The following is a 23,461-nucleotide window of genomic DNA, read 5'->3' on the forward strand; positions in this document are numbered from 1 at the left end:
AGTACCAGAATTGAGTTGAAATAAGTTTTTTTCTTATTTTTATAACTCGCTGAAGAGGAAAAACGTAAGAAAAATTGACAATTAACATTTAGCATGTCGTTATTTTGTAAAAAAAAAATTTTCTGGCCAAATCTGGTACCAATCCTTACAACACTGACATTATAGATGAAGAATATGTTCGATTTTTTTTTTAGATACATACAACGTCCGCAACTCTGGTTGCCAATCAAAAGTGCACTTGTGCCTGGGCGTACAAAACCATATGTCAAATTTCTTTTTTCTTTTCAACAAAATTTATACATGTTTTTGAAGCAACAATAAATACGTGTAAAAAATTTTAATAAAAAAACTCGAATAGTTTTAAATTGATTCTATTCTAAAAATTACCTCCAAAAACAGTACTCTAGACAAAAATAGAAATCTTCAATTCTTCCTCTTAAATTTTCTAGCACAGTCGTCTTTAAATCCGCTTTTTAAAGTTGCTTGACGTAGAGGCGTAGACCACTGTAACGTGCATGTGATGTGATACAACGGCGATGCACAGTGACCCTCGCGCGTTGATAACTCCGAGGGCAAATAAAGATGGCGAATATCGAACGACATATAATCATCGATCACATAATTTTGCAATCCGACAATTTGCGATTTTATGCTACGTTCCTTTTTCTAAAAAAAGGCATGTTAAATCGATACTCGCATTTCTCGAAGTCTTCTCGAAAATCTCGAATTGCTTTGTTGGCTTTTTTCCGCGATGCTGATTGATTCTGTTGCTGCGCTAACTTCGTGAGCGGCTGTCATAGCATATTTTGATAGTTGTGTGCATAGACCTAGGATAAGATAGACGGAGCGTAAACTGCTACTATGGACAAGGGGGGTAAGGATAGCGCGGGAGGGGAAATAGACCCAAGTCTCGACAAAGTTCGGTTAGACTCGGGGACGTTCGGACCACGTTACGCGCGCGTGAATTGAAGTTGTCGCATATGACGATCGCGAACGTCAAATTCTGCAAATAAAAAATAAATATGCAAATTCTGCATAAGTATTTACCGTAATTATAAAAATGAAAATTTGTGTTGTGGCCGGTTGCAAAAACCGGGACGACGCCGCGACCGACGAGCGACAAAATCTGTACACTAAATACCAATTAAGCACTTTTCATTTTCATGATACGCTTCTGTATTCTAGGGCTGCGTTCGGGGAGCGCGCTATTAGCGCTATTGCATCGTTCTATCTTTATCGCTCATCAGGTGTAAAACAAGGATAGAATAACCAAATAGCGCTGATAGCGCGCTCCCCGAACAAAGCCTAGGTTATGGTCCATCGTCCGGAAAAATGTGTCAATTTGACACTGTCAAATGTGTAATCGAACAAACAGCGCATGCCAGCGCATCCCCTCCACATGCTGCCAACGCACACCAAAGCGCGAAGGCACATCCGTGTGCTGTCGAGTCGGTCGAGCGTTCGAATGTTTCCGAGTCTAACCGAACTTTGCCAAAATTTGGGTCTATTTCCCCTCCCGCGCTATCACCTACCCCGCAGGGTTACGCTCCGTCTATCTTATCCTAGGTCTATGGTTGTGTGTAATATTAAAGCTAAATAGCGCGCGCAAAGCGCGCGTCTGTGATGTCTAGTATACTCAAAAGAGGGTGGAATTACCAGGAAATTCGTTTATTTCTTTTTATTAGATAGATAAAAAATGTGCATAAGAAGTATTGGAAATATAATATTTCAATTTATCGATAAATGACACGTACATTTCTATAGAAATATAAATTTTATGTGACAGGCATCAAGGATTTGATTGCATTGATAAAGATAATCGCATTATAAGAACAAGGATAATAATAAGAAAAATAACACATTATAACTATAAAAAAGATAACAAACCTGAAAAGCATTATTTCAAATATAAGGAAATTATTAAAATAATATTAAGGTAATAGAAGAGAAAATAAATGAGCAGAATAAAACGCCGAGAAAAAAAATTATTAATTTAATATATTTAAGAAAGAATTTTCATTTATTTTTATTAGTGTTATTAAAACTTAAAAAATATTTTTTTAAAAACTGTTGTTCTTACATGAATATTCTTTAAGATATTGACTTTTCAATGATCAACCAATATCGTGAATTTTATTTAAAATTTATTGCACTTTGATTAAAACTCGCTAAAAATATCTGTAAATATTACTATAAAAGTAGAACTTCCGGTTCCGGAGAGAACGAGAGTGACAGGTGTGAAAGCGAGTGAGAGCAAAAGGGTCTAGAAGAGAGTGACGAGGGAGGCTGAGGAAGGAGAGGGTGATAGAGCGAGGAGGTGTGGAGGTGAGAGAGTGAGGAGGTAAGAAGGGAAACAGAGGAGGGGCAGGTAAGAGGAGATAAAGGGAGGTAAAGCGGCTAGGCACTGAGAAGGTGTAAGCACGAACGTTAGCTGAGCTAGAGGGGCGCACGGCAGGTGAGCCGAGCCGAGAGCGGCAGCACGAGGCAGAGCGTGAACAATAGCGAAGAGAGAGGGGCGACTCAACACAGGATCCGGGACGCGGACAGCAGCGCGAGGCAGGGCATAGAGTAGGTGGTGGAGCTAGAGGGGGAAGTGAGCCGAGTTAGGAGGAGATGAGTGAAGGGAGAGAAAACGGGAGGGAGGGAAAGAGTGCGATAGGTAAGGTTAAGGAAAAGGAGAAAGTTAGGAGGGGGAGCACGGGAAATTTAGAAGAGTTATGGAAAAGGAAGAGGGAGGAAATGGACAGGAGCGGGGGTGAGGAAAAGGAGGAGATTTTTAAGAGAAGTAACATGACGGCAAGATCTCCTAAAAAAGACTCGGAGTTAGGTGTGAAGGAGTTGGGAAAAAGAATGGGAGAAATGATGGAGGAATTTAGGGCAGTGAGAGAAGAGCTAAGGGAGGGTTTCAGGGAGCAGGGTAGGGAGATGAGAAAGGAGATAGAGGACCTGAGAAGGGAGTTTAGGGAGCGAGAGAAGAGATGGAAAGAGGAGAGGGAAGAGACAAATAAGCAGAAGGAAAAAATGGAAGAAAGAATAAGAAAATTGGAGGAAAAAATGGAAGAGAGGAAGGAGGGGAAGAGGGAGGAGGAAGGAAACGGTAGAGGGGAGGCGGGGGAGAAAATAAGAGAACTGGAGAGAAGGCTGGAAAGGAAAGAAAAGGAGGAGAGAAGAAGAAACATTGTAATAAGAGGGCTGGAAGTAAAAGAAGGAGGGAGGAGAGAAAATGCAGAAAAGTTACTAGAAGGAATAGGAGCGAAAGTAAAGGCAATAGAGGTGAAGAGAATAGGAGGTGATGCAGAAAAAGGAAGGGAAATGGTGCTGTTGAAATTGGAGAACGAAGAACAGAAATGGGAGGTTATGGAAAAAAAGAGGAGCCTAGTGGGGAGAAAGGAAAGAATTACGGAGGACCTATCGTGGGAGGAAAGAAGAATGAATTGGAGGTTGAGAGAGATAGCAAAAGGGGAGGAAAGAGAAGGTAGGAGGGCATGGATTAAGGCAGGCAGAATAAGGCTGGAAAATACTTGGTGGAGATGGGATATGGAAGAGGAGGTGTTAAAGGACGAAAGGGGAAGGAGAAGAAAGGAGAGCAGAGGAGGGAAGGAAGGGAAAGAAGGTAAAGGAGGAGAGGGAGAGGTAGGAACGGAGACGGGGGAATAAGAAGAGAAGAGGATAGAGGGGGTGAGATAGAGAAGGACAACGCGAAAGTCAGAAGAGAAGAAGAGGGGGAAAGTAAGTTAGTTTGGAGGATAGTATTCTGGAACGTAGCGGGGTTGGAAAATAAAGATAAGGATTTTTGGGAAGGGCTGAAGAAAGAAGATGTGTTAGTCATGTCAGAGACCTGGATAGGAGAAAAGGGCTGGGAAAGAATAAGGGGGAGACTTCCAAAAGGGTACGAATGGGGGGTGCAAATGGCGAAGAAAAAGAATAAAAAAGGAAGAGCAATAGGAGGGATGATAATGGGAATAAGAAAAGGATTAAAAGAAAAGGGAACGACAATAGAAGTAGATAGAGAGGGTTGGATTGCGGGAAAGGTCAGAACAGGTGGTGAGAACTGGAGTATTATAGGGGTGTATGCAAAGAAAGAGGGGATGGAGGAAAACGTACAGGAGTTAGGAGATAGAATGGAAAAGAAAGAAGAAGGAAGGTATACGATAATTGGGGGGAGATTTTAATGCGAGGACTGGGCAAGAAGGTGGGAGGATAGAGGAAGAGGAGGGAGGAGGATTGGGAGAAGGAAGAAGGTCGAAGGACAAGAAAGTGGACAGAGAGGGGAGGCTGTTGGTAAATAGCTTAGAGGAGAGAGGATGGGAGATATTCAATGGAAATGTGAGAGGAGACGAAGAGGGGGAGTTTACGTTCACGGGGGGAAGAGATAGTACGGTGATTGATTACATAATAGGGGAAGGAGAAGTAAGAGAGAAGATAGTGAGCATGGTAGTGGGGGAGAGAGTAGACTCGGACCATCACCCATTGGAAGTAGTAGTAAGAAGGGGGGAAGAGGAGGAAGGCAGGAGAGGAGGGTGGAAGAAAAGAAGCAGGGGGGTGTGGAACGAGGAAGGAACAAAGAGGTTTATAGAAAAAATAGGAGAGGTGGAAGTAAAAGAAGTAGAGTTGAATAAGGAATGGGAAGAAATGGAAATAAGAATAACAGAGGCAATAAAAGGGGTAGAGGAGGAGCTCGGAAATAAGAAAGGGAAGGTGGGATGGTGGGATGAGGAATGTCGAGAAGCGAAGAAAGAGGCAAGGAGAAAATTAAGGGACTGGAGGAAGAAGAGAGAAGAGGCCAGTGCGTATAAGGAAAGGAGGAAAGAATTTAAGGAGATATGTAAGAGAAAGAAGGAAGAGGAGAACCAGAGATGGGAGAGAAAAGTGGAGGGAGCAAGGAGGGAAGAGGAGGTATGGGAGATAGTGAATAGGGAGAGAAGGAAAAGGAGGGGAATAGAGGAAGGAATAAAGGAGGAAGAATGGAAAGAGCACTTTATGAAGTTATTAGGAGGAGTAGAGGGGAGGGTGAGGATGGGGAAGGAAGGAGAGAGGGAAGAAAAGGAAGGAGAGGAGGAAGAGGAAATAAGTCTAGAGGAAATGAGGAGAGTTATAAAGAAGCTAAAGGACGGAAAGGCAATGGGAAAGGATGAGATTCCAGGAGAGGCCTGGAAGCGAGGGGGGAAGGGGTTGGAGGTTTGGACATGGAAATTTATCAATAAGATATGGAAGGGGGGAGGATGGCCGGAAATTTGGAAGGAAGGTATAATTGCGCCAATCATAAAGAAAGGGGAAGGAAAGAGGGCAGAGAAATATAGAGGGGTGACAATAATGCCCTCTTTGTATAAGGTGTACACGGCTATTCTGGCGGAGAGGATAAGGGAGGAGATAGAGGGAAAGAGAATGGTACCACACAACCAGACAGGATTTAGAAGAGGAATGGGAACGATAGACAACATTTACGTGTTGAACTACATGGTGAACAGAAGGTTAGAGAAGAAAGGGGGAAAACTGATAGCATGTTTTGTGGACCTTAAGGCGGCGTTCGATTCGGTGGATAGAGGAATACTAATAAAAGCTATGAGAGAAAGGGGAATAAGGGAAGGACTGGTGAGAAGGACGGAAGAGATGTTAAGAGAGACGAAGAGTAGGGTAAGAGGAGGAAACGAATTGGGAGAAGTATTCTGGACGGGGAGGGGAGTAAGGCAGGGATGCCCTTTGAGCCCGATTCTGTTCAATGTGTTGCTAGCAGACCTGGAGGAGGAAATGGATAGAGTTAAATGGGGAGGGATAATGCTAGGAGGCAAGAGGGTGTATACTCTGGCCTACGCGGATGATATCGTGCTAATTGCAGAGGATGAGGACCAAATGAGGAGTCTGATAGAAAAACTAGAGGGTTACCTGGGCAGGAAGAGATTGGAATTGAACGTGGGGAAAACAAAAATAATGAGGTTTAGGAAAGGAGGAGGGAGGGACAGTAAGAGAAAATGGAGATGGGAAGGAAAAGAGTTGGAAGAGGTGAGGGAATTTCGGTATTTGGGATACGTGTTTCAAAGAAATGGAGGGCAGGAAGCACAAATAAGGGAAAGGATAAAAAAGGCGGCCGCAGTGATGGGAAAAGTCTGGGGGATAGGGAAGAGGAGATTCGGGAAAGACTGGGGAAAAAGACTGTGGCTGTTCGATAGACTGGTGTGGACGGTGTTGAGTTATGGAGCGGAAATATGGGGATGGAGAGAAAGGGAAGGAATAGAAAGAATGGAAGAAAGATACATTAGATGGGTATTGGGAGCGGACGGGAGAACACCGTGGTATCTAGTGAGGGAGGAGTTGCAAAGGGAGAAATTAAGAGGGAGAGCAGGAATGAGGGCATGGAGATTTGAGAAAAAGTTAGAGGAAGGTGGAGGAAGTGAACTGGCGAGGTCTGCCTGGGAGGAGTTGAAGGAAAGAGAGATGGAAGGGAAAGCAGGTTCAGATTGGGAAAGAGAGAGAGGAAAGTTCTTCGAAGACAGAGGCGTGGGGTTAAAAGAGGTGGAAAAGATAAGAGGAGATGGAGACGAATGGTTTCTTAAATTGTTTGAGGGGGATAGGGAGACGCAGAGAAAAGAGAGATGGGAGAGGATCGAGAAAGCAGAATACAATAAGTGGTATAAGTGGATAAAGGGAGAGGGTATCCCGGGATATTTGAAGAAGGGATGGGGAGAAAGTAGATGGGGAAGGGTGGCTAGATTCAGGTTAGGGAACGAGATAGGAGAGAGCAGATACTGGGAAGCGGAGGAGAAAAAGAAGTGTAGGTTGTGTGGAAATAAGGAGGAAACGTGGGAGCATGTATGGGAAGAATGTAGAAGATGGAATTCAGGAAAGGGAAGCTGGCAGGAAGCGGTAGGATGGGTTTTGGACGAGGAAGGAGGAGGAGAGGAATGGATGCTGGAATTAGAAGGGGAGAGAATGGGTGGAAAGGGGGATTTGGAGGAGTTAAAGGAGGGTAGTGGGGAAGATGGAAGGGGAGATGGGGGAGAAGGATAAGTGGGAGGGGAAGAAGAGGAATGTAGAGAAAAGGAGAAGTGAGTAATTGGCCTGTTTTAGAGCTGGCAGGATGGAGCGGGAAGGGAGAATGATAGTGGAGGCAGTGGAAGGGATTGTAGAGGAGAAGCTAAGGAAGATGCTGAGGGAAAAGAAGGAGGAAGACAGAAAAAAGGAAGAGAGGATGGAGGAGCTGGAGGAGAAGGTAAGGAGGTTGGAGAGAAAGATAGAAAAGCTGGAGCAAAGTGGAGGCAAAAGGAAGAGGGAGGATAGCGAGGAGAGTATGGCGGGAAAAAAGAAATGGTGGGCAGGTGAGGGTAAAAGGAACGAGGACGATTTCAGAAAGAGGAATATAATTATAAGAGTGGAGAAAGAGAAATGGGAAGGTAAGGAGACCAACTGGGAGAAAGTGAAGGAGCTTTTCGCAGAAGGGCTGAAGGTGAAGGTGAAGGTAAGAGAGGTGATAGTGGTGGGGCAGAGAGGGATTTGGCTAACAATTTTGGTAAAGTTAGGAGACGAGGAGGAGAAGAGGCGGGTTTTGGAGGCGAGGAGAAGGGCAGGGAACTCCATAGGAGTCAAGATACACGAGGATAAGTCGGTGGAAAGGAGGGTTAGGGTGAGAGAAGAAGGGAGAAGGGAGGTGCACAAGTGCACAGGGAGATCGGCGGAGGAAGAAATCGCGAGAGGGATGGAGGAGAAGCTTCTCTTGAGCCCAGAGGAGGAGAAGGAGGAGGGACGAGAGAGGAAGCAGGCCAAATAGGGAGGAGTAGACAGGAAGGATGGAGGTAGAAGGAAGGAAGGAAGATTTGACGGCAGAAGCGGAGGAAGAAGAAGAGGGATGAAGAGGGGAGGGAAGGGGGGGTAAATAGTTTTGTAAGGTCGCATATGGCCAGGCACAGGGGAAAGAGAATGTACGAGGTTTGAGTACGTTCCTCATAATTAAAAACGCCTTGTAAACCCTACGGGGAAAGGCAATAAACTACATACATACATACATACATTACTATAAAAGTATAAAATATGTCATTATAAATGCAGATGAAACAAATGAGCAATTAATGTCACTTAACTATACATCTTTTTTTAGTATTCTAGACATTACAGACGCGCGCTTCGCGCGCGCTATTTAGCTTTAACATTATGCTATTATACTATTACACTATTAAACTATTAACCCTTGATACACACAACTGTCAAAATATACAATGACAGCTGCAAATGAAGTAAGCGCAGCAAGAAAACCAATCGGCATCGCGGAAAAGTGACAACAATACCTACGACATGCCCTTTTTAGAAGAGAGAGAAGGAGTCACTATAATTACCTATCTCCGATCCGCTGATATTTCGCGTGGCACTTCGATCCTTGCGTGACGCGACCGAAATTTAGAATTAAACGATTTTATATTTATAATAATGATGAGAGATCACATTAATAATAATATTAATCTCGCAACTCGCGACACGACGCGAGCTGTCACATCACGACACACACGACGCCACAGAACATCACGACGCACTACACGCACGAAACTCGCCACACTCCGCGATAACACAATGACAGTCCCTCACGGGATGAAGCAAGCTACGGCGCGGCAATCAATCGAGATAACCAATCGGCATCGCGGAAAAGAGGCTTCAATTTTTCGATACAAACGAATTCACTCAGTTAACACGCGTTTTTTAAAAGTGGACTAGAACAACACAAGGGCGCGCGCTACGAGCGCGCCATTTATTCTATTATTTTATTTATAATATATCACTTAAAAGTTTTTGGAAGTATTATAATTATTTAACACATAAAAATATAAAATCCATACTTTATTTAATAAAGCAAATCAATTTCTATGGCTTCCGCCAAGAAATCTGGAGATTCATCTTTGTAGCTGACATAGCACGCACGCACGCACGCACGCACGCACGCACGCACGCACGCACGCACGCACGCACGCACGCACGCACGCACGCACGCACGCACGCACGCACGCACGCACGCACGCACACACACACACAATTTTTGATTATATATATTAGGTGCTGCGTTAAAGCAAGTCTGGCCATGGCAATGTCCACATACTGCTGAACATTTTAAACCCAATAAAATACATAAAAAAAATAAAATACATAAATTTGGAATACTAAAATTTTTGTACGTGCAATGACCTTTAAAGCTCAGACACAATAAAAAAAACTTATTATAAGAATAAGATAAAGGCATAAAAGAATGCATCTCACTTCAGTACCCGTATACATTAAAGAGATCCAACATATGCCTTCTTCCTTATTTCTTTACTTTATTCTTTATTTTTCTTATTGTGTCTGAGTTCTGAAGGCCATTGCACGTACAAAAATTATAGTAGTAATCGCAAGGCCGTAAGAAAACTAACTAAACATAGTCAATAATTTTTCTTGCGGTCAAAGAATAATTGATTGTGATTGGTCAATTTTCTTACGGCCTTGCGATTACTACTAAAATTTTTGTACATGCAAAATGGCCTTTAGAATATTACATATATAATTTTGACATATGCATACTCGCCATGTATGGAATAATAAATATTTAAAAAACATACATGTGACGTTGTAGCACGTAATTAAAATAAAAGTAATAAAAATTTATACATATATATTACAAATATGTTTTGTAATTTTATTATTTTTGTACGAGTAACTACATTTAATGAGCAATAATAATTAATCATTATATATGTGTGTACATAATATAACTTTTAAGGTTTGTGCTGTTCATTATAATGTTGTTGTTCGTACAAAAATCATAAAATTACATAGTAACATATTTGTAATATACGTAATTCGTCACTCGTCAATTTATTACAGTACCAGTATAAATTTCTTATTATCTTATTATATAATTTATCCATACATTTATACATTTTTTTATTTATTTTTATAATACAAGTTTTCTCATTTTGTTACTGTATAATTGTATATTACTTTTATTTTAATTACATGTCACAATGTCATATGTATGTTTATAAAATATTTATTATTTCATATACGACGAGTACGCATATGTCAAAACACGCGCTTATGGAGTTTCGGTTAACCTAGAGATTCTAAAGCGGGGAGCACGCACACTTCTGCACAGCGCATAATGCGTAAGCATAAGAAAACTGATTGGTCTATTTCCTTATGCACATGTATATAAACAAATCAATTTTCATATGCTTATGTTTATGAACTATGCAAATTTGTCTGGATAGATCTTAAGTGCTGGTCTACAACCTTGCTTTAAAGAATATTTAAGCTCTAAGCCCGTAAGAAATTGACCAATCACAATCGAACTTTTGTCTACCGGTACTGCTACTGATTGGTGATCTGAATCTAGCTTACACCTCACCTCCAATCTTATCTCATTTTATCTTTCGATTTTCTTTCAACTCCCTCTTCTTCATTTTTTAGCGCTCCTTTCTCCCCTGTTCTCGCATTGAAATCGCTTCGCACTATCCACTTCTCCTCTCTCCTGACCTCCTTTTTTACCGATTTTATCTTACCCATTACCCTTGTCCAAGTTGCCGCTTACGTAAACTGTTGCTAATCTCCATTTTCCTTCTTTCATCTTACTTCTCTAATCATTAAACTCTCCTCCTCCACCCATTCTTCTTCCTCTTTTAACTCTTTTCTGACTCCCATCATTATTCCACCTATTGTTCTTCATTTTCTTCTAACTCTTTCTTTCTTTACACCCTGTATACTCCAGTTAAACTCCTTTGGCACCTTATTCTTCATCTTCTCCCATTTCTCCTGTTCCAGCCACGTCTCCACTAACCTCACGACATCCCACTCTTTTATCTGTTCCCAAAACCCTTCCTGTTTTCTCTTCATTCCCGCTACATTCCAAAAACCTATCTTTAGGATTTCTTCCTGTTTTTTCCTTCCTTCCTTCTTTATTCTCTTTTTCTCTCTTTTTTTCCTCTTTTTCACTCATTTTTACTTTCCCCACTTTACCCTCTTTGATTTCTTTTTCCCCTCCCACAACCCTCACCACACTCCCTTTTTTCCTACTCTCCCTCTCCTCCCTCTTTTCTCTACCCTCCTTTCCCATCGTATTTCCTCCCTCCTCACTACCTTTACATTTTATTTTTCCGTTTCCCTCTTTTCCACTCTTTCTCTTTTTCTCTGTTTTTATTTCTCCCCCTCCTTTTTTTTGTTCTTCTTTCTCATTTCTCTTTCCATCTGTGAGGACTTTTTTCCTCATCCCAACTCCACCACTTTCCCTCTATCCAAATTTATTCGTACTTTATCCAATCTTCTTCTATTCCTTCTATCCCACCTATTGCTCTTCCTCATCTTTCAAATCTTTCTTTCTTTGCACCCTGTATCCTTCCGTTGAACTCCTTTGGCACGTTATTCTTCATCTTCTCTTGTTCCTCCTGTTTCAGTCACGTTTCTACAAACCCCACGACATCCCACTTTTTTATCCTTTCCCAAACCCTTCCTGTTTTCCCTTCACTCCCGCTACATTCCAAAAGCCTATCTTTAAGCTTCCTTGCTGTCCCTTCCCCTCTCCCTCTCTCCCATATTTATTTCTTCCCCCTCCCCCTCTTTTTCCTCTTTTTCACTATTTTTTACTTTCCACACTTCACTCTGTCTGACACCTTTCCTCCTTCCCCTTAGCCTCACCACACTCTTTTTTTCCCTAACTCTCCCTCTCCTCCCTCTTCTCTCCGCCCTCCCCTCCCATCGTTTCTCCTCCCTCCTCAATACTTTTCTATTTCATTTTTCCGTCTCCCTCTCTTCTACTTTTTCCCTTCTCTTCTGTTTCTCTTTCTCTCCCCCCTTTTTTCTTGCTCCTCTCTCTCTCATTTCCTCTTCCATCTATCAGGACTTCTTTCTCCTCATTCCAACTCCACCACTTCCCCTCTATCCAAATCTTTCCGTACTTTACCCAATCTCTCCTATTCCTTCTCTCCTTCTCAGCTATCCTTTCTAGGCTTCATTGCATTTTTCTTTCCTTCAAGATCATGTCATTCTCTATTCTTTCCATCCTCCCTTTCAACACGTTCTTCTTCTGCATTACCTCTCTTTTCCTTACTTTATATTTTAACCTAACTAAAATTATCTTCTTTTTTTCTGTCTTTCTTCCTATCCCTTTTACCTCCTTTATTCCTCCCTCCTACCCCATCTCTAGCCATAGCTTCTCTACCGTTTACTTTCGCCTTCCCTCTTCTACCTCCACCCCTTTCACTACTACATTGTTCCTTTTTCCGTCTCTCTCTTCTAACTCTCTCCACCTTTCTAGCTCTCTTACCTACGCTTCCATTGCTTTATCTCTTTTTCGTATTTCCCACTTTCCTTCCTCTTTCACTTCTCCCTGCCCTTCGTTCCTTCCATCTGTCTCCCTCTCTATACTCTCCAGTCTTTCTCTCAACTCTCCTATCTCCTTCTTCTTCTTTTCCTCTTCTTTATTTTCTGTAACTTTCGTAACTTAAGCACGAGATATAAAACCCATGAATTTTTGAACGTATACACTACCGCTCATTAATTTCAATATACCCCTATAATTGTTAATTTCTCTGTAAAGGATGAACATGATACGTGTGTTTTTTACAGAAATGAATACATTTGCTGTTATAAACACTTTCAACACTTGCATTGCATTTTTACATATTATTTATATAAAAATGCAATGCATGCAAATGAAATGTTTATAACAGCAAGTGTATTAATTCTGTGCAAAACATGTATCATGATGTTCATCTTTTACAGAGAAATCAACGAATCTGTTATTCACTTAAAATGATACACCCTGTATATTGAAATTAATGTGTGTGAGGGGTAGTGTATATAAAGAAGTTAACTAATATATACATTTAAATATATTTGCAATATAATAAATATTTTTATAATATATTATACATTTCTCTATATAGTTCCTTCTCTTCTCTCCTTCTTTCTTCTTTTTCTATCTTTATATCTTTCTCTCGTCTTAAAATACTTTTTACTTTTTTATAAACAGCTTAAGGTATCGATACAATAAATGATACTATAAAAGCTACATTTGGATGGAACGATAACAATTTACACACTTTACCTATATAATTATGTTAAAATCATCAGATGTACTGTAATATAATCGTCATATTTTTTTACAAAGAAATACTAACGCAAATTATTCGGATATTGTCACTAAAAAATTAAATGAAGATAGTTTGTAATCATACAAAGATACTGTTTGGGCAATGTACACATCATTTTAATTCACATATCTCTCATTTACTACCGATCATAAATTCATAATGATGCATTTTGCAATAAAATAGATACGTTAGCAACATTCAAAACCATCGACTGGAAAAAGCATTCCTCTTGGTCTGTTCGTTGTGACGCATAAAATCGTATAATTTCTACATTCAGCAGTGGATTCACTTCAATTGATGCTATTTTAAGACAGAGTTCAATTCAAAGAATCCTCGTTGTTATTAAATATGCTTACAAAGCTTGTGAATAGCGCTAATTTCCCTGCCATGCGCATATCTTTCTTTTTCGTGGCTGTATCCTGATTAGGCATCATCTTGTCCGCAATATGCTTATAGATTTTTCCATTCAGCATTAACTTAAAAAATAAAATGCCGTCGTACCATCTGAAATCGTTATATGTAATTGTCTTGGTATTATAATCAATTTTATAATAAGTGTTTCCTCTCCGATAGCATAAGCACAATTAATTTTAGAAAATTTAAATTATTTTATCTTTTTAAAAATCTATTTAAAAATTCTAAAAATCAAGTTTTTTTCAAATAATAGACAACTTGAATTAATTATAATTAATGTTTATAAGAACAATTTTATATTACTATTAAACAGAATGTTTATAGCACTAATTACACTTACATTTCCTGATTAGAGCTTATTATGGCATGTTGTATTTTCCAAATTTTACTTCCAAAACATAGAAAATACCTTCCAGCCTGTAACACCACGTATACGCTAACAAACCTGCACGGTATCGTTTTCAGAATGCAGTGTGACCTTTAGGATGTCAAGCTTGACGTGTGCGAACTTCATATGACCAATGAAAATGAACAACGCAACGTAGTTGCTCAGCCACTGTACCGTTAACCAGAGCTTTTTTAGGCTTATATTGCTCTGCTGCATACGAGGAGACGAGACCGATGTTCTCTTTGGCCTTTAGGTCCCTGCGAACTGTTGTTAAACATGAATTCGTTACAGTAATAATGTAGATATTTACATTAATAAGAAAATATTCAATTTTTTAATGTTTTGTTCAATTGTATTATGTATGCACTTAATTATAGACATACGTTATACATCTTTGGTTCCAGCGGGAGAAACCAAACGTATGTTAAATAATTACGACAAAATAATGTAAATATCTATACATTATTACTGTAAGAAATTCATGTTTAACAACAGTTCGCAAGGACCTAAAAGCCAAAGAGAACATCGGTCTCGTCCTCTTCGTATGCAACAGAGCAATAAACCTAAAGAAGGTCTAGTTCACGGTACAGTGGCTGAGCAACTACGTTGCATTGTCGCCAATCGCAAATCGCTACTAACGTTGCTACATTACATCTGATGAAAGCTATTCACTCCCAGCACGTAACATGATACATACCGACAGAAAGTTTCTTCAACACCGCACCAATATTAATTTCTGCGTCCTTAGCGAACATCTTCGGTTTCTCGAAAGGAATAGCCACGTCACTTTTAATGGTTTCCCACTTTCCATTGCCATCATCTTCGTCACGTTTCTTTTCTCGTTCTTTTTCTTTGCGTTCTTTACGTTGCTCTTTCGTCTTCGCTTTATCCTTGTTCTCCTCCTAGGCTAAAGCCCTATGTAAAAAAAACATTATGGTGTTATATAATATATCATGCTTCATGTTATCGGCGTTTTAAATATAAAATATTTCGCGTCTTACCTGTTATCAGAGCGGCGAGACCTTTAGCGTAAAATCGACAATACATCGCCCCCAAGCATCCATACATGGAATTGGCTGTGAGGTTCAACGCCATTTGCTTGATATGATAATCCATTTTCTGTTCCGACAATAGATTCGGCGCTTTCATGACTTGCTTGATCTGCTGTCTATTTTTGACTAATTTGTGACTCTCCGTCGGGATCATACCTGACTCCAGATTTAACTCGAGAATATTTAATTGCTGCACTGTATAAATTATGTTTTAGTCCAGATATTTACACTTCATGAATAAAAAATAAATATATAAAAATATATTCAGATCTCACCTTTATCGAGGTTAATATTAATAATAATATTAACTTCGCGACACGACGCGGGTCGATTAACCTCGCGACACGACGCGAGCTGTCACATCATGACACACACGACGCACTACACGCACGAAACTCGCCACACTCCGCGATGACAGTCCCTCATACGGGATGAAGCAAGCTCGCGGCGCGGCAATCAATCGAGATAGCCAATCGGCATCGCGGAAAAGAGGCTTCAATTTTACGATACAAACGAAATTCACTCAGGTAACACGCCTTTTTTAAAAGTGGATGGATGGATTGAGTATGTTTATGTCTTTCGTATATATGTATAGGAAACACAGAGAAAAATATATTTATTATATAATGATGACAATTTCATCTTTTATCTCACATATCGCACTATTAGAAGAATATAGTCATAACTTAAAAAATTTTTGATTTTGAGTTAAACCCATAAAAATACAGTCTTTTTTGCAAAAAGTTACTATAGTGTCACAAGTCTATATGCGAAATCTGCCGCACGGGGCAAAAGTGTTGTTATTCTTTTAAATCGGTTATATTGCTGGATGAATAGTGTCATAAGTGAATAAATACAGTGAGTGTGGCAGTATTTCTACTGGAACAACATCACATTGAAAATATTTTGACTTGTGACAGTCTTTTTTTACAAAATAAGTAAATTTTTTCTAGCAAATTCATTAGCTGATTGTGAGACAACAATTTTTCAAAAATAACTGACAAGAATGAGATATAATGACAGACATTCAGATTATAGAAGTAGAAAAAAATAGTTCTTACATTATCTCTTTTAAAACATCTTTCTCTGAGCAAAATTACAAAAAAGTACTAGTAAATAATAGGAGAAAATCAAAATCTACTGCTGCCTATTTAGAACTACAACCCAGCGTACTTTAGAATAAAGTTATTTATATTAGGAAACAAAAAGAAATCTGATATTCGGGAATTTCTCAAAGACAATCATATTCCAAAATTTTATCGTACTTTTTACGAGTTTATTTTTCTATAATATAATTAATTCAATAAATTTAATTATTTTTTAAATAATTAACAGTCTTTTTTAATAATAATTATTATTGTTTTTTTCAGACGTTTAAGTTTTATAGTTTATTAATACTTCATTATTTTGTTACTTATTTTATAATACATGATCTCTTCAAAAATGTATTTTAATTTATACTTATTCTACTTTTAAAGCCAATACAAGTTTAGTAAAAACATAACTATATTGCTGCAAGAACAATGACACATCTAAAAAAAACCACCCTATCAAGGGTGCTGGAAGTCTTGAGTAAAAGACTTTTTCAGAATCATACCAGATTTCTGTGTTAGTTATCTCACAATTCAAAAAAATTGAATTAAATTTTTGTTTTGCCTCTCTCTTAAAAATTGTGAATTTTTGGTTTAAATGAATTCTTCTCGACTTGCGATATTATATAACTTCACATTTCATGCGTCGCCACAGCAATGATCAGGAGATGAAACTTTCTTCATAGATGCATGTTGTCTCTGTTTATGGCCTCAATTTGCTAAGAGTCCAGGGAACAAATTGTCTACTACTTTTGTGTATACGCCAGGCCATTCTTGCATGGCGCAAGACGATGGTCCAAAGGATATAACACCCATGACGGTCCACTTGCCGGTGGTTTCACCATTGGCGTTGCCCTCGGCAGCCATCAGGGGACCACCCGAATCGCCCCGGCACAAGTCTCTGTCTCTCTGGCTACCAGCACAGATTTGCTCATAACCGAGTTGGATACCGACTCTAGTGTAGATCTGCTTGCACAGATTCTTATCCATCAGGGGCAACGCCAACTTCACAGGATAATATTTGAGGCCGAGCTGGTCTTTGTCCTGCCGCTGCTCCAGCCGTCCACATAGGGTTTGCTATAATACAGCAAACTGGACGGCAGGCATGGGTCTAATGTAAGCGGTGAACATTACGTCGCGATTGAGACGCAACGCAGTGCAATGTCGTAACGTTGATCTCGCGACAGTGGTCGGTATTCCTCATGGACGATCTGTTCTTCTATCCCTACGGTTTCCGGATTATCAGTGCACTGCACAGTACCGAAATCATTTGTCACGCAATCCTTTTCAATGTCGGTATCATATTCGCCCAGGCGGACGCTGTTCAGACGCCAGTCATCTGGTATGAGCCTGCCCTTGATCCAATGCATGAGCGCCGGTGAAAACGTAGCGTTTATATATTAATCAAGACACCACCGCATACCGTTGATATTCCGTGTGTAGGCTGTAATAATATTGAAAAAATACATGAGTTATATGTAAATTTTTAAGAATATAATTTATTTTGATATTTGAAGTGTGTATGCACTGAATTTGGCTTTCTGATTGGAACCGCGTAAATTTTTTGTTTTTTACTTGATCCCTCAAATAATGAAAAATTCAGGCGGCTTCAATCCGGATGCCAAAAGCTCATAATATAATAATATAATTTTACGTTACATGAATTATCAAGAGACACGGTAGTGCCTCGCGCCAAGTACACGCGAAGCGAGACCGCACCGTGACTTTTTTACGCGAACGTACGAGTTGCGAGTACTTGAGATTTTGAGATCTCAATAACCACTCAACCGATCAAGTTCTAAGTAGATTCAATCGATAGCTTGGGTTTAAATTATATAATAGTGTTTTTATTTTTCCGCTACGTGCCCTACGAGCAGAGATATTACGATGCAAAGTCTGAAATGTTTTTTACAATTAGACAGATAGGTATAGTGACAATCGTGACCGTCGTGACCGATAGTTACTACGTTTACGCGAGTTTTACTTCTGTAGTAACTTACGATAATTCCTTCGCGTAAACGGGATTTTCCTTTGCGTAAACGGGATTTTGTAGTAACTTACGATAATTTACGCCGCGTAAACGGGTAAATTATCGTAAGTTACTACAGAAGTAACTGTGTGACAGGCACTATCGCGTGATAAAGATTTTTCCAAAGTATGTTTATTACTTTTTAGTATTAGTTAAGTATTACATTTTGTGTAGTACAAAAGATTCTGAGAAGGAAAATCGTCGCTCATGTTCCGTTTGTTTCTAATAATTAATACTTGAAATATTACGATGTCTGCAGTAAATAAGAAAATGATAATTACAACAATAATTTATGGATATTATATTTCGCTTCTTACTTATATTCAATTAGATCATATTATACTACGTTATTTACAACTTCAATATAGTATCTGATTTATATTTTATATTTAGTAAAACAAATTAATAATTGTCCTTGATTGCAGTTCAAGATGCAATTGGTAATGTGAATACACGGCCCAAAATTTATTCGAAAAATGTTTTGGGATAAAAATTTAAAGGATCACAGTTAAAGCAGACAACAGTTGCTTTTGGTTAAAACAGGAGAATACTTTGTATGCTCTAACATTCTCTGCTTTAACAAAGGTTATAATTCTAAAATATATAATTGAATGAAGTTGTAAATAACATATGATTTAATAGTAAGAAACGAAATATATATCCATAAATTATTATTTCTTTACTTATAGACAACATCGTGATATTTTAAGTATTAATTATAAACAAATGGGGGCGGCGGTGTGGTCTAGTGGTAGAGCGCCAGACTCGTAATCTGAGGAACCAGGTTTCAGTCCACTGGAGCCATGTAATATATGGAAAAGTTTTTTTCCGAAAAACCGCGCCCCTCCGTGCAAGATACGGAGAAAACTGGGCTCCGTCTTTCGAAAGAGGCGTTAAACTATTGGTCAAAAGGAGGAAACAGTAAGGTAGTGGATGAATTGGAGGTTAGGGTTGGGTACGTCCCTTCAAAACGCCCTTTAAGGTCCCTTGGGGTTTGCTTGGGGTATATAAAGTAAAATTCTTTATCCCACTTATCTTTTTTATAAACAAATTATAAAAAAACATCCCATTTTGTGATTAAAAAATCTTCAGGCGGTTGGAGATTTATATTAAATTTAAAGCCACTTAACACAAATTCGTTGTAGCTCCACACTTTAAAATGGAGAATTGGAAGACGGTGGTAGGACTTATTTCTCCAGGAGATTTTCTAGCCACGTTAGATTTGGAAGACGCCTATTTACTGCTTCCGGTCCATCAGGATGACAGAAAATTCCTCCGGTTCCACTTTCGAAATAAACTCTTCAATTTAAGGTTCTGCCTTTTAGATTAGCATCGGCGTCATTTATTTTTACAAAAATTTTAAAACCGGTAATTTCCACTCTTAGGGAAAAAGGATATTTGTCAGTGAATTATTTGGACGATTTTCTCCTTATTGCAGAATTATACGACCAGTGCCTGGATAATGTCTTGACTACAATAAACTTATTATTATCATCTTTAGATTTTGTCATCAATAAGGGAAAGTCGTTTTTTAGGTTTTATCTTTGACACAGACTACTTCTCAATCTCAATCCCAGCTGACAAGAGGGAAAAGCTCCTTAGAATTACGCTTAATATTTTAAACAGAAAGAGTTGTAAAATTCGAGTTTTGGCTAGTTATATTGGGTCATTAGTTTCGGTTTACCCACAGGAGTGCAATACGGTATACTACACACAAAGGTAGTATACTAGAAAAAGAAAAGTTTTTGGCACTTACAGAAGCAAATAACAATTTTGAAGCAAATATGTCACTACCCTCTATAATTAGAGAGGACCTCCTACGGTGGAGATCGATATTTTCTGATGCAGGTCAACGGAACGTGATTAGATCGGGGGCTTTCAAACTCAAAATATTTACGGACGCCTCGTTGTCAGGTTGGGGGGCGATCTGTGCTAATAATCGAACTTATGGGTTTTGGTCGCCAGAAGAGAGAAACGCAATCATATTAACTATTTGGAATTGCTAGCGGTTTTTCACGCTCTGAGATGTTTTGCAACACATTTGTAGAAGTGCGACATTCTCCTAAGAGTAGATAATTCTACAACTCTCGCATATATCAACCGCATGGGTTCGATTAAATTTCCACACTTGTCAAATCTGGCAAGAGAAATCTGGTCTTAGTGCGCGGATCGAGACATCTTTATTTATGCCTCTTATATTCCCTCAGCCCAGAACGTAGAGGCCGACGCTGAATCTCGCGTCGTATCTATTGAGACAGAATGGTCTCTAGATCAAGCATATTTCGAGATAATTAATACTGGACTCGGCCCCTTTGACATCGATTTATTCGCCTCGCCAATTAATACAAAGTGCCCCTGTTTCGTTTCGTGGCTTCCGGATCCTTTAGCTGCTTTCGTAGATGCATTTTCTCTAGATTTGAGAAAATATTATTTTTATGCATTTCCACCGTTGGCACTGATCCTCAGAGTACTGCGTAAGATGATCTCAGACAGGGCAGAGGGAGTAGTTGTCGTTCCGTGGTGGCCAACTCAGCCTTGGTTCCCGTTATTTAATTCCCTCGTGGTCCAGGGACTCATCCACTTTGAACCAAATATTAAGATGTTATCATCTCCTTTTAGAGGTACATCCTGCATGGAGCAGAATTTCTCTGGCAGCCGCGCGCTTATCGCATTCTTAAGCAAGGGGACGCCACCAGTGGCGTTGGACGCAACGATTGCATCAATTTCGGAGGCTACAATCACGCAATACAGCAAGCCGTTACGGCTGTGGTGGAGTTTTTGCAAGCAGAAGAACATATTGTTTCTCGCCACCAGTCACATCATTCTTGGAGTTCTTATCGTCCCTGATAGAACAGGTGGGCTCCTACTTCACCCTAAATACGTATTGGTCGGCGATTTCTCTTCTCTCTCTCGATGAAGTTGGCTCGTACGCACTAGTCAAGAGATTCTTTGGAGGGGTAACGGCACTAAAACCCCAACGTCCGAAATACGATTTTATTTAGGACCCATCGCCCGTACTCGCTCATCTAGCCTCTCTGTATCCTCATGAAAACCTTAAGTTAGAGGCTGTTTCATGTAAGTTAGTGACGCTTTTAGCTCTGACAACTATTCAGAGAATCCAAACGTTGACCGCCATACAGCTCTCAAATATGGTCGTTGCCGACACTTTATTTCTTAAGATTACAGCTAAACTTAAGACTTCGGGTATTGGAAGACCTCAGCCTCTGCTCTCATTCCGACCCTTTGCAAACAAACCGGAGCTCTGCGTTTATTCTTTGATAAAATTGTATCTCAAAATCACGCGTGAACTATGACAAGAAAACTGCGATGCCTTGTTTATTTCGTTTCGTTCTCCACACAAACCCGTGTCAGCTCAAACGTTAGGACGTTGGGTCAAGCCTAAGCGCTGCGGAGATTGATATATCTGTTTTTTCGGCTCACTCGAGTCGCCACGCTTCTACCTCTCTCGCCGCGAGTAGAGGCGTTAACGTTGACGAGATTCGGCGTACAGCGGGCTGGAGCCTGAGGTCTTCGCCCGATTTTACAACCGTCCGATAGTGCAGAGCAACTCATTTCAATCCGTTATTTTAAACGACGTTTAATGATATAAAGAATATAGAGAGAATTTATTTTGTCTAATTTATATTATATATATAGATATATATAATAGACAAACGTGTGATATTTTATATTATATCTAGAGATTAAGTTCCGTATGCGGAAGAAACCTTTTGTTTGAGTTGAGCTACTGATAATATTGCTATGTGTCTTATATTGTACTAGGCGTTTCCTGATTTATGCTAATACAAGTATCACAGTTGCACAAATCTGTGCGTTAAAAATCTACATTTTATCCAGCCGGACGAGAGGAGCATAATTAACAAATTGAACGAACTTATCTTAAGTGAAGTTTGATTATAATTATGCGTACTCGTCCGGATGGATCATCCCTCCCTCCCTTCTCGTTGAGGACAGATTTGTGTCTTTAAAGAAAAATGAGAATCCTCAGTGCGCAGGCGCGGCAGAGGGATACAGCTCGCGGCGCGGGGGCCGCTAAAGCGCTTGATTTTCAGCTTTAAAGTAACCTGTTGTGGATAACGCATAGGAATGCTACTACATTTTATCCATCCGGACGAGTACGCATAATTATAATCGAACTTCACTTAAGGTAAGTTCGTTCAATTTGTTAAGTTTACCTGCATTAATTGTTTTTCAGACATGAGTTTAGATGAAGATAATTGAAAGTTCAACAATTTTTGTTCTCATTGTGTCGATCAGACAAAGTGTTGAGTTTGCCCCGGCGGAGTGTCGAGTTTGCCCCGGCATTTTTTAATTCGAAAATTTGTCTTTGGGTCACCTTTCCTGACGACAAAACAAAGCGACGTACAGCAAAACTTTCTGAATCAATTTTGTACCTGAAGAAACACTCTTTAAATATATACCATTAAAAAAATTTGCCTAAAAATTTTAATTAAATATTAAAAATTGCCTTTGAAAAAATAGTGTCGAGTCAGCCCCGGCCTCCCCTACATTATTTATATTCAATCAATTAATAATTTTTAAAATAAGTAATTTACATAAGACTAATTATTTATTATTGAAAAAATTAATAATTATTTTTCACTAATTATTAATTTTCAAATAAGTAGTAATTTATTTTTTACAAACTATCAATTATTTTAATAATAAAGAATTTATTTCTACTAATTACCAATTTGCAAAAAAAATTAATTCATTTCCACCTAAGTACTAACTTTCACGAACTAGAAATTTTTCTCTGACAATTTACGAATCTTTAAGTAATCTGTAATTCACTTTTACTTAAGGAGGTTCGATCGTTACTTGTGAGTCAAAAATGCGATTAAAATAAATGTCATTACAGGGATCCCGAATTATATGCAATATTAGTATAATGAATTATGGATGCTACTTACGTGCTATATTCTTCGTCAATTATTAATGTATAGAATATTAACAAACATATACTGGGGTATGAGAGTGTCAACGACTCGGGAATTGCTTATTTGAGTAGTTAAACTAGGCGGGTTCTAACTCGGGAGCTCCGAAGGGGGGGTGAGGGAGGGGGGGTATCGGATTACGCGGGGGCGAGGGGGTGAGGGAGGGGGGATCGGATTACGCGGGGGGGGGGGGGAGGGGGGGGGGGGGTCGGAGTTCGCAGGGGCGCGGGGGAGGGGGGGTATCGGGTTACACAGGGGTATTAGGTTACATGGTGATAACGCGGGGGTGAGGGGTAGGGGGACGGGCGGGGTATCGGGTTACACAAGAATATTGGATTTCGTGGGGGTGAGGGGGAGGGGGGTATCGGGTTACACAAAAATATCGGATTTTTCGCGGGGTGGGGGGAAGGGAGGGTTGACCTTGGCATA

General features: G+C 39.6%; 2 protein-coding genes and 1 pseudogene across 2 annotated transcripts; 1 reads left to right on the plus strand and 2 right to left on the minus strand.

The window, feature by feature from the left end:
- Positions 1-4,351: 4,351 nt before the first annotated feature.
- On the plus strand, positions 4,352-7,020 carry LOC143897739 (uncharacterized). Its single transcript, XM_077406603.1, has one exon. It carries the CDS (start codon positions 4,432-4,434, stop codon positions 7,003-7,005), a length of 2,574 nt encoding a protein of 857 aa, XP_077262729.1. The 5' UTR covers positions 4,352-4,431; the 3' UTR covers positions 7,006-7,020.
- Positions 7,021-13,384: 6,364 nt separating this feature from the next.
- Positions 13,385-15,510, minus strand: LOC143897797 (DNA polymerase alpha catalytic subunit-like). The gene is made up of 5 exons (XM_077406708.1): positions 15,230-15,510; positions 14,904-15,149; positions 14,600-14,817; positions 13,855-13,931; positions 13,385-13,604 (listed from the first exon to the last, which is right to left on the minus strand). Exons 2-3 carry the CDS (start codon positions 15,106-15,108, stop codon positions 14,810-14,812), a joined length of 213 nt encoding a protein of 70 aa, XP_077262834.1. The 5' UTR covers positions 15,109-15,149; positions 15,230-15,510; the 3' UTR covers positions 13,385-13,604; positions 13,855-13,931; positions 14,600-14,809.
- Positions 15,511-16,564: 1,054 nt separating this feature from the next.
- LOC143897659 (CLIP domain-containing serine protease HP8 pseudogene) lies at positions 16,565-22,294 on the minus strand (annotated as a pseudogene).
- Between the last annotated feature and the right edge of the window lie 1,167 nt (positions 22,295-23,461).

Source organism: Temnothorax americanus, unplaced genomic scaffold (assembly GCF_048541705.1).
Source record: "Temnothorax americanus isolate GAGA-0224 unplaced genomic scaffold, ASM4854170v1 Scaffold21, whole genome shotgun sequence".
Lineage (NCBI taxonomy): Eukaryota > Metazoa > Arthropoda > Insecta > Hymenoptera > Formicidae > Temnothorax > Temnothorax americanus.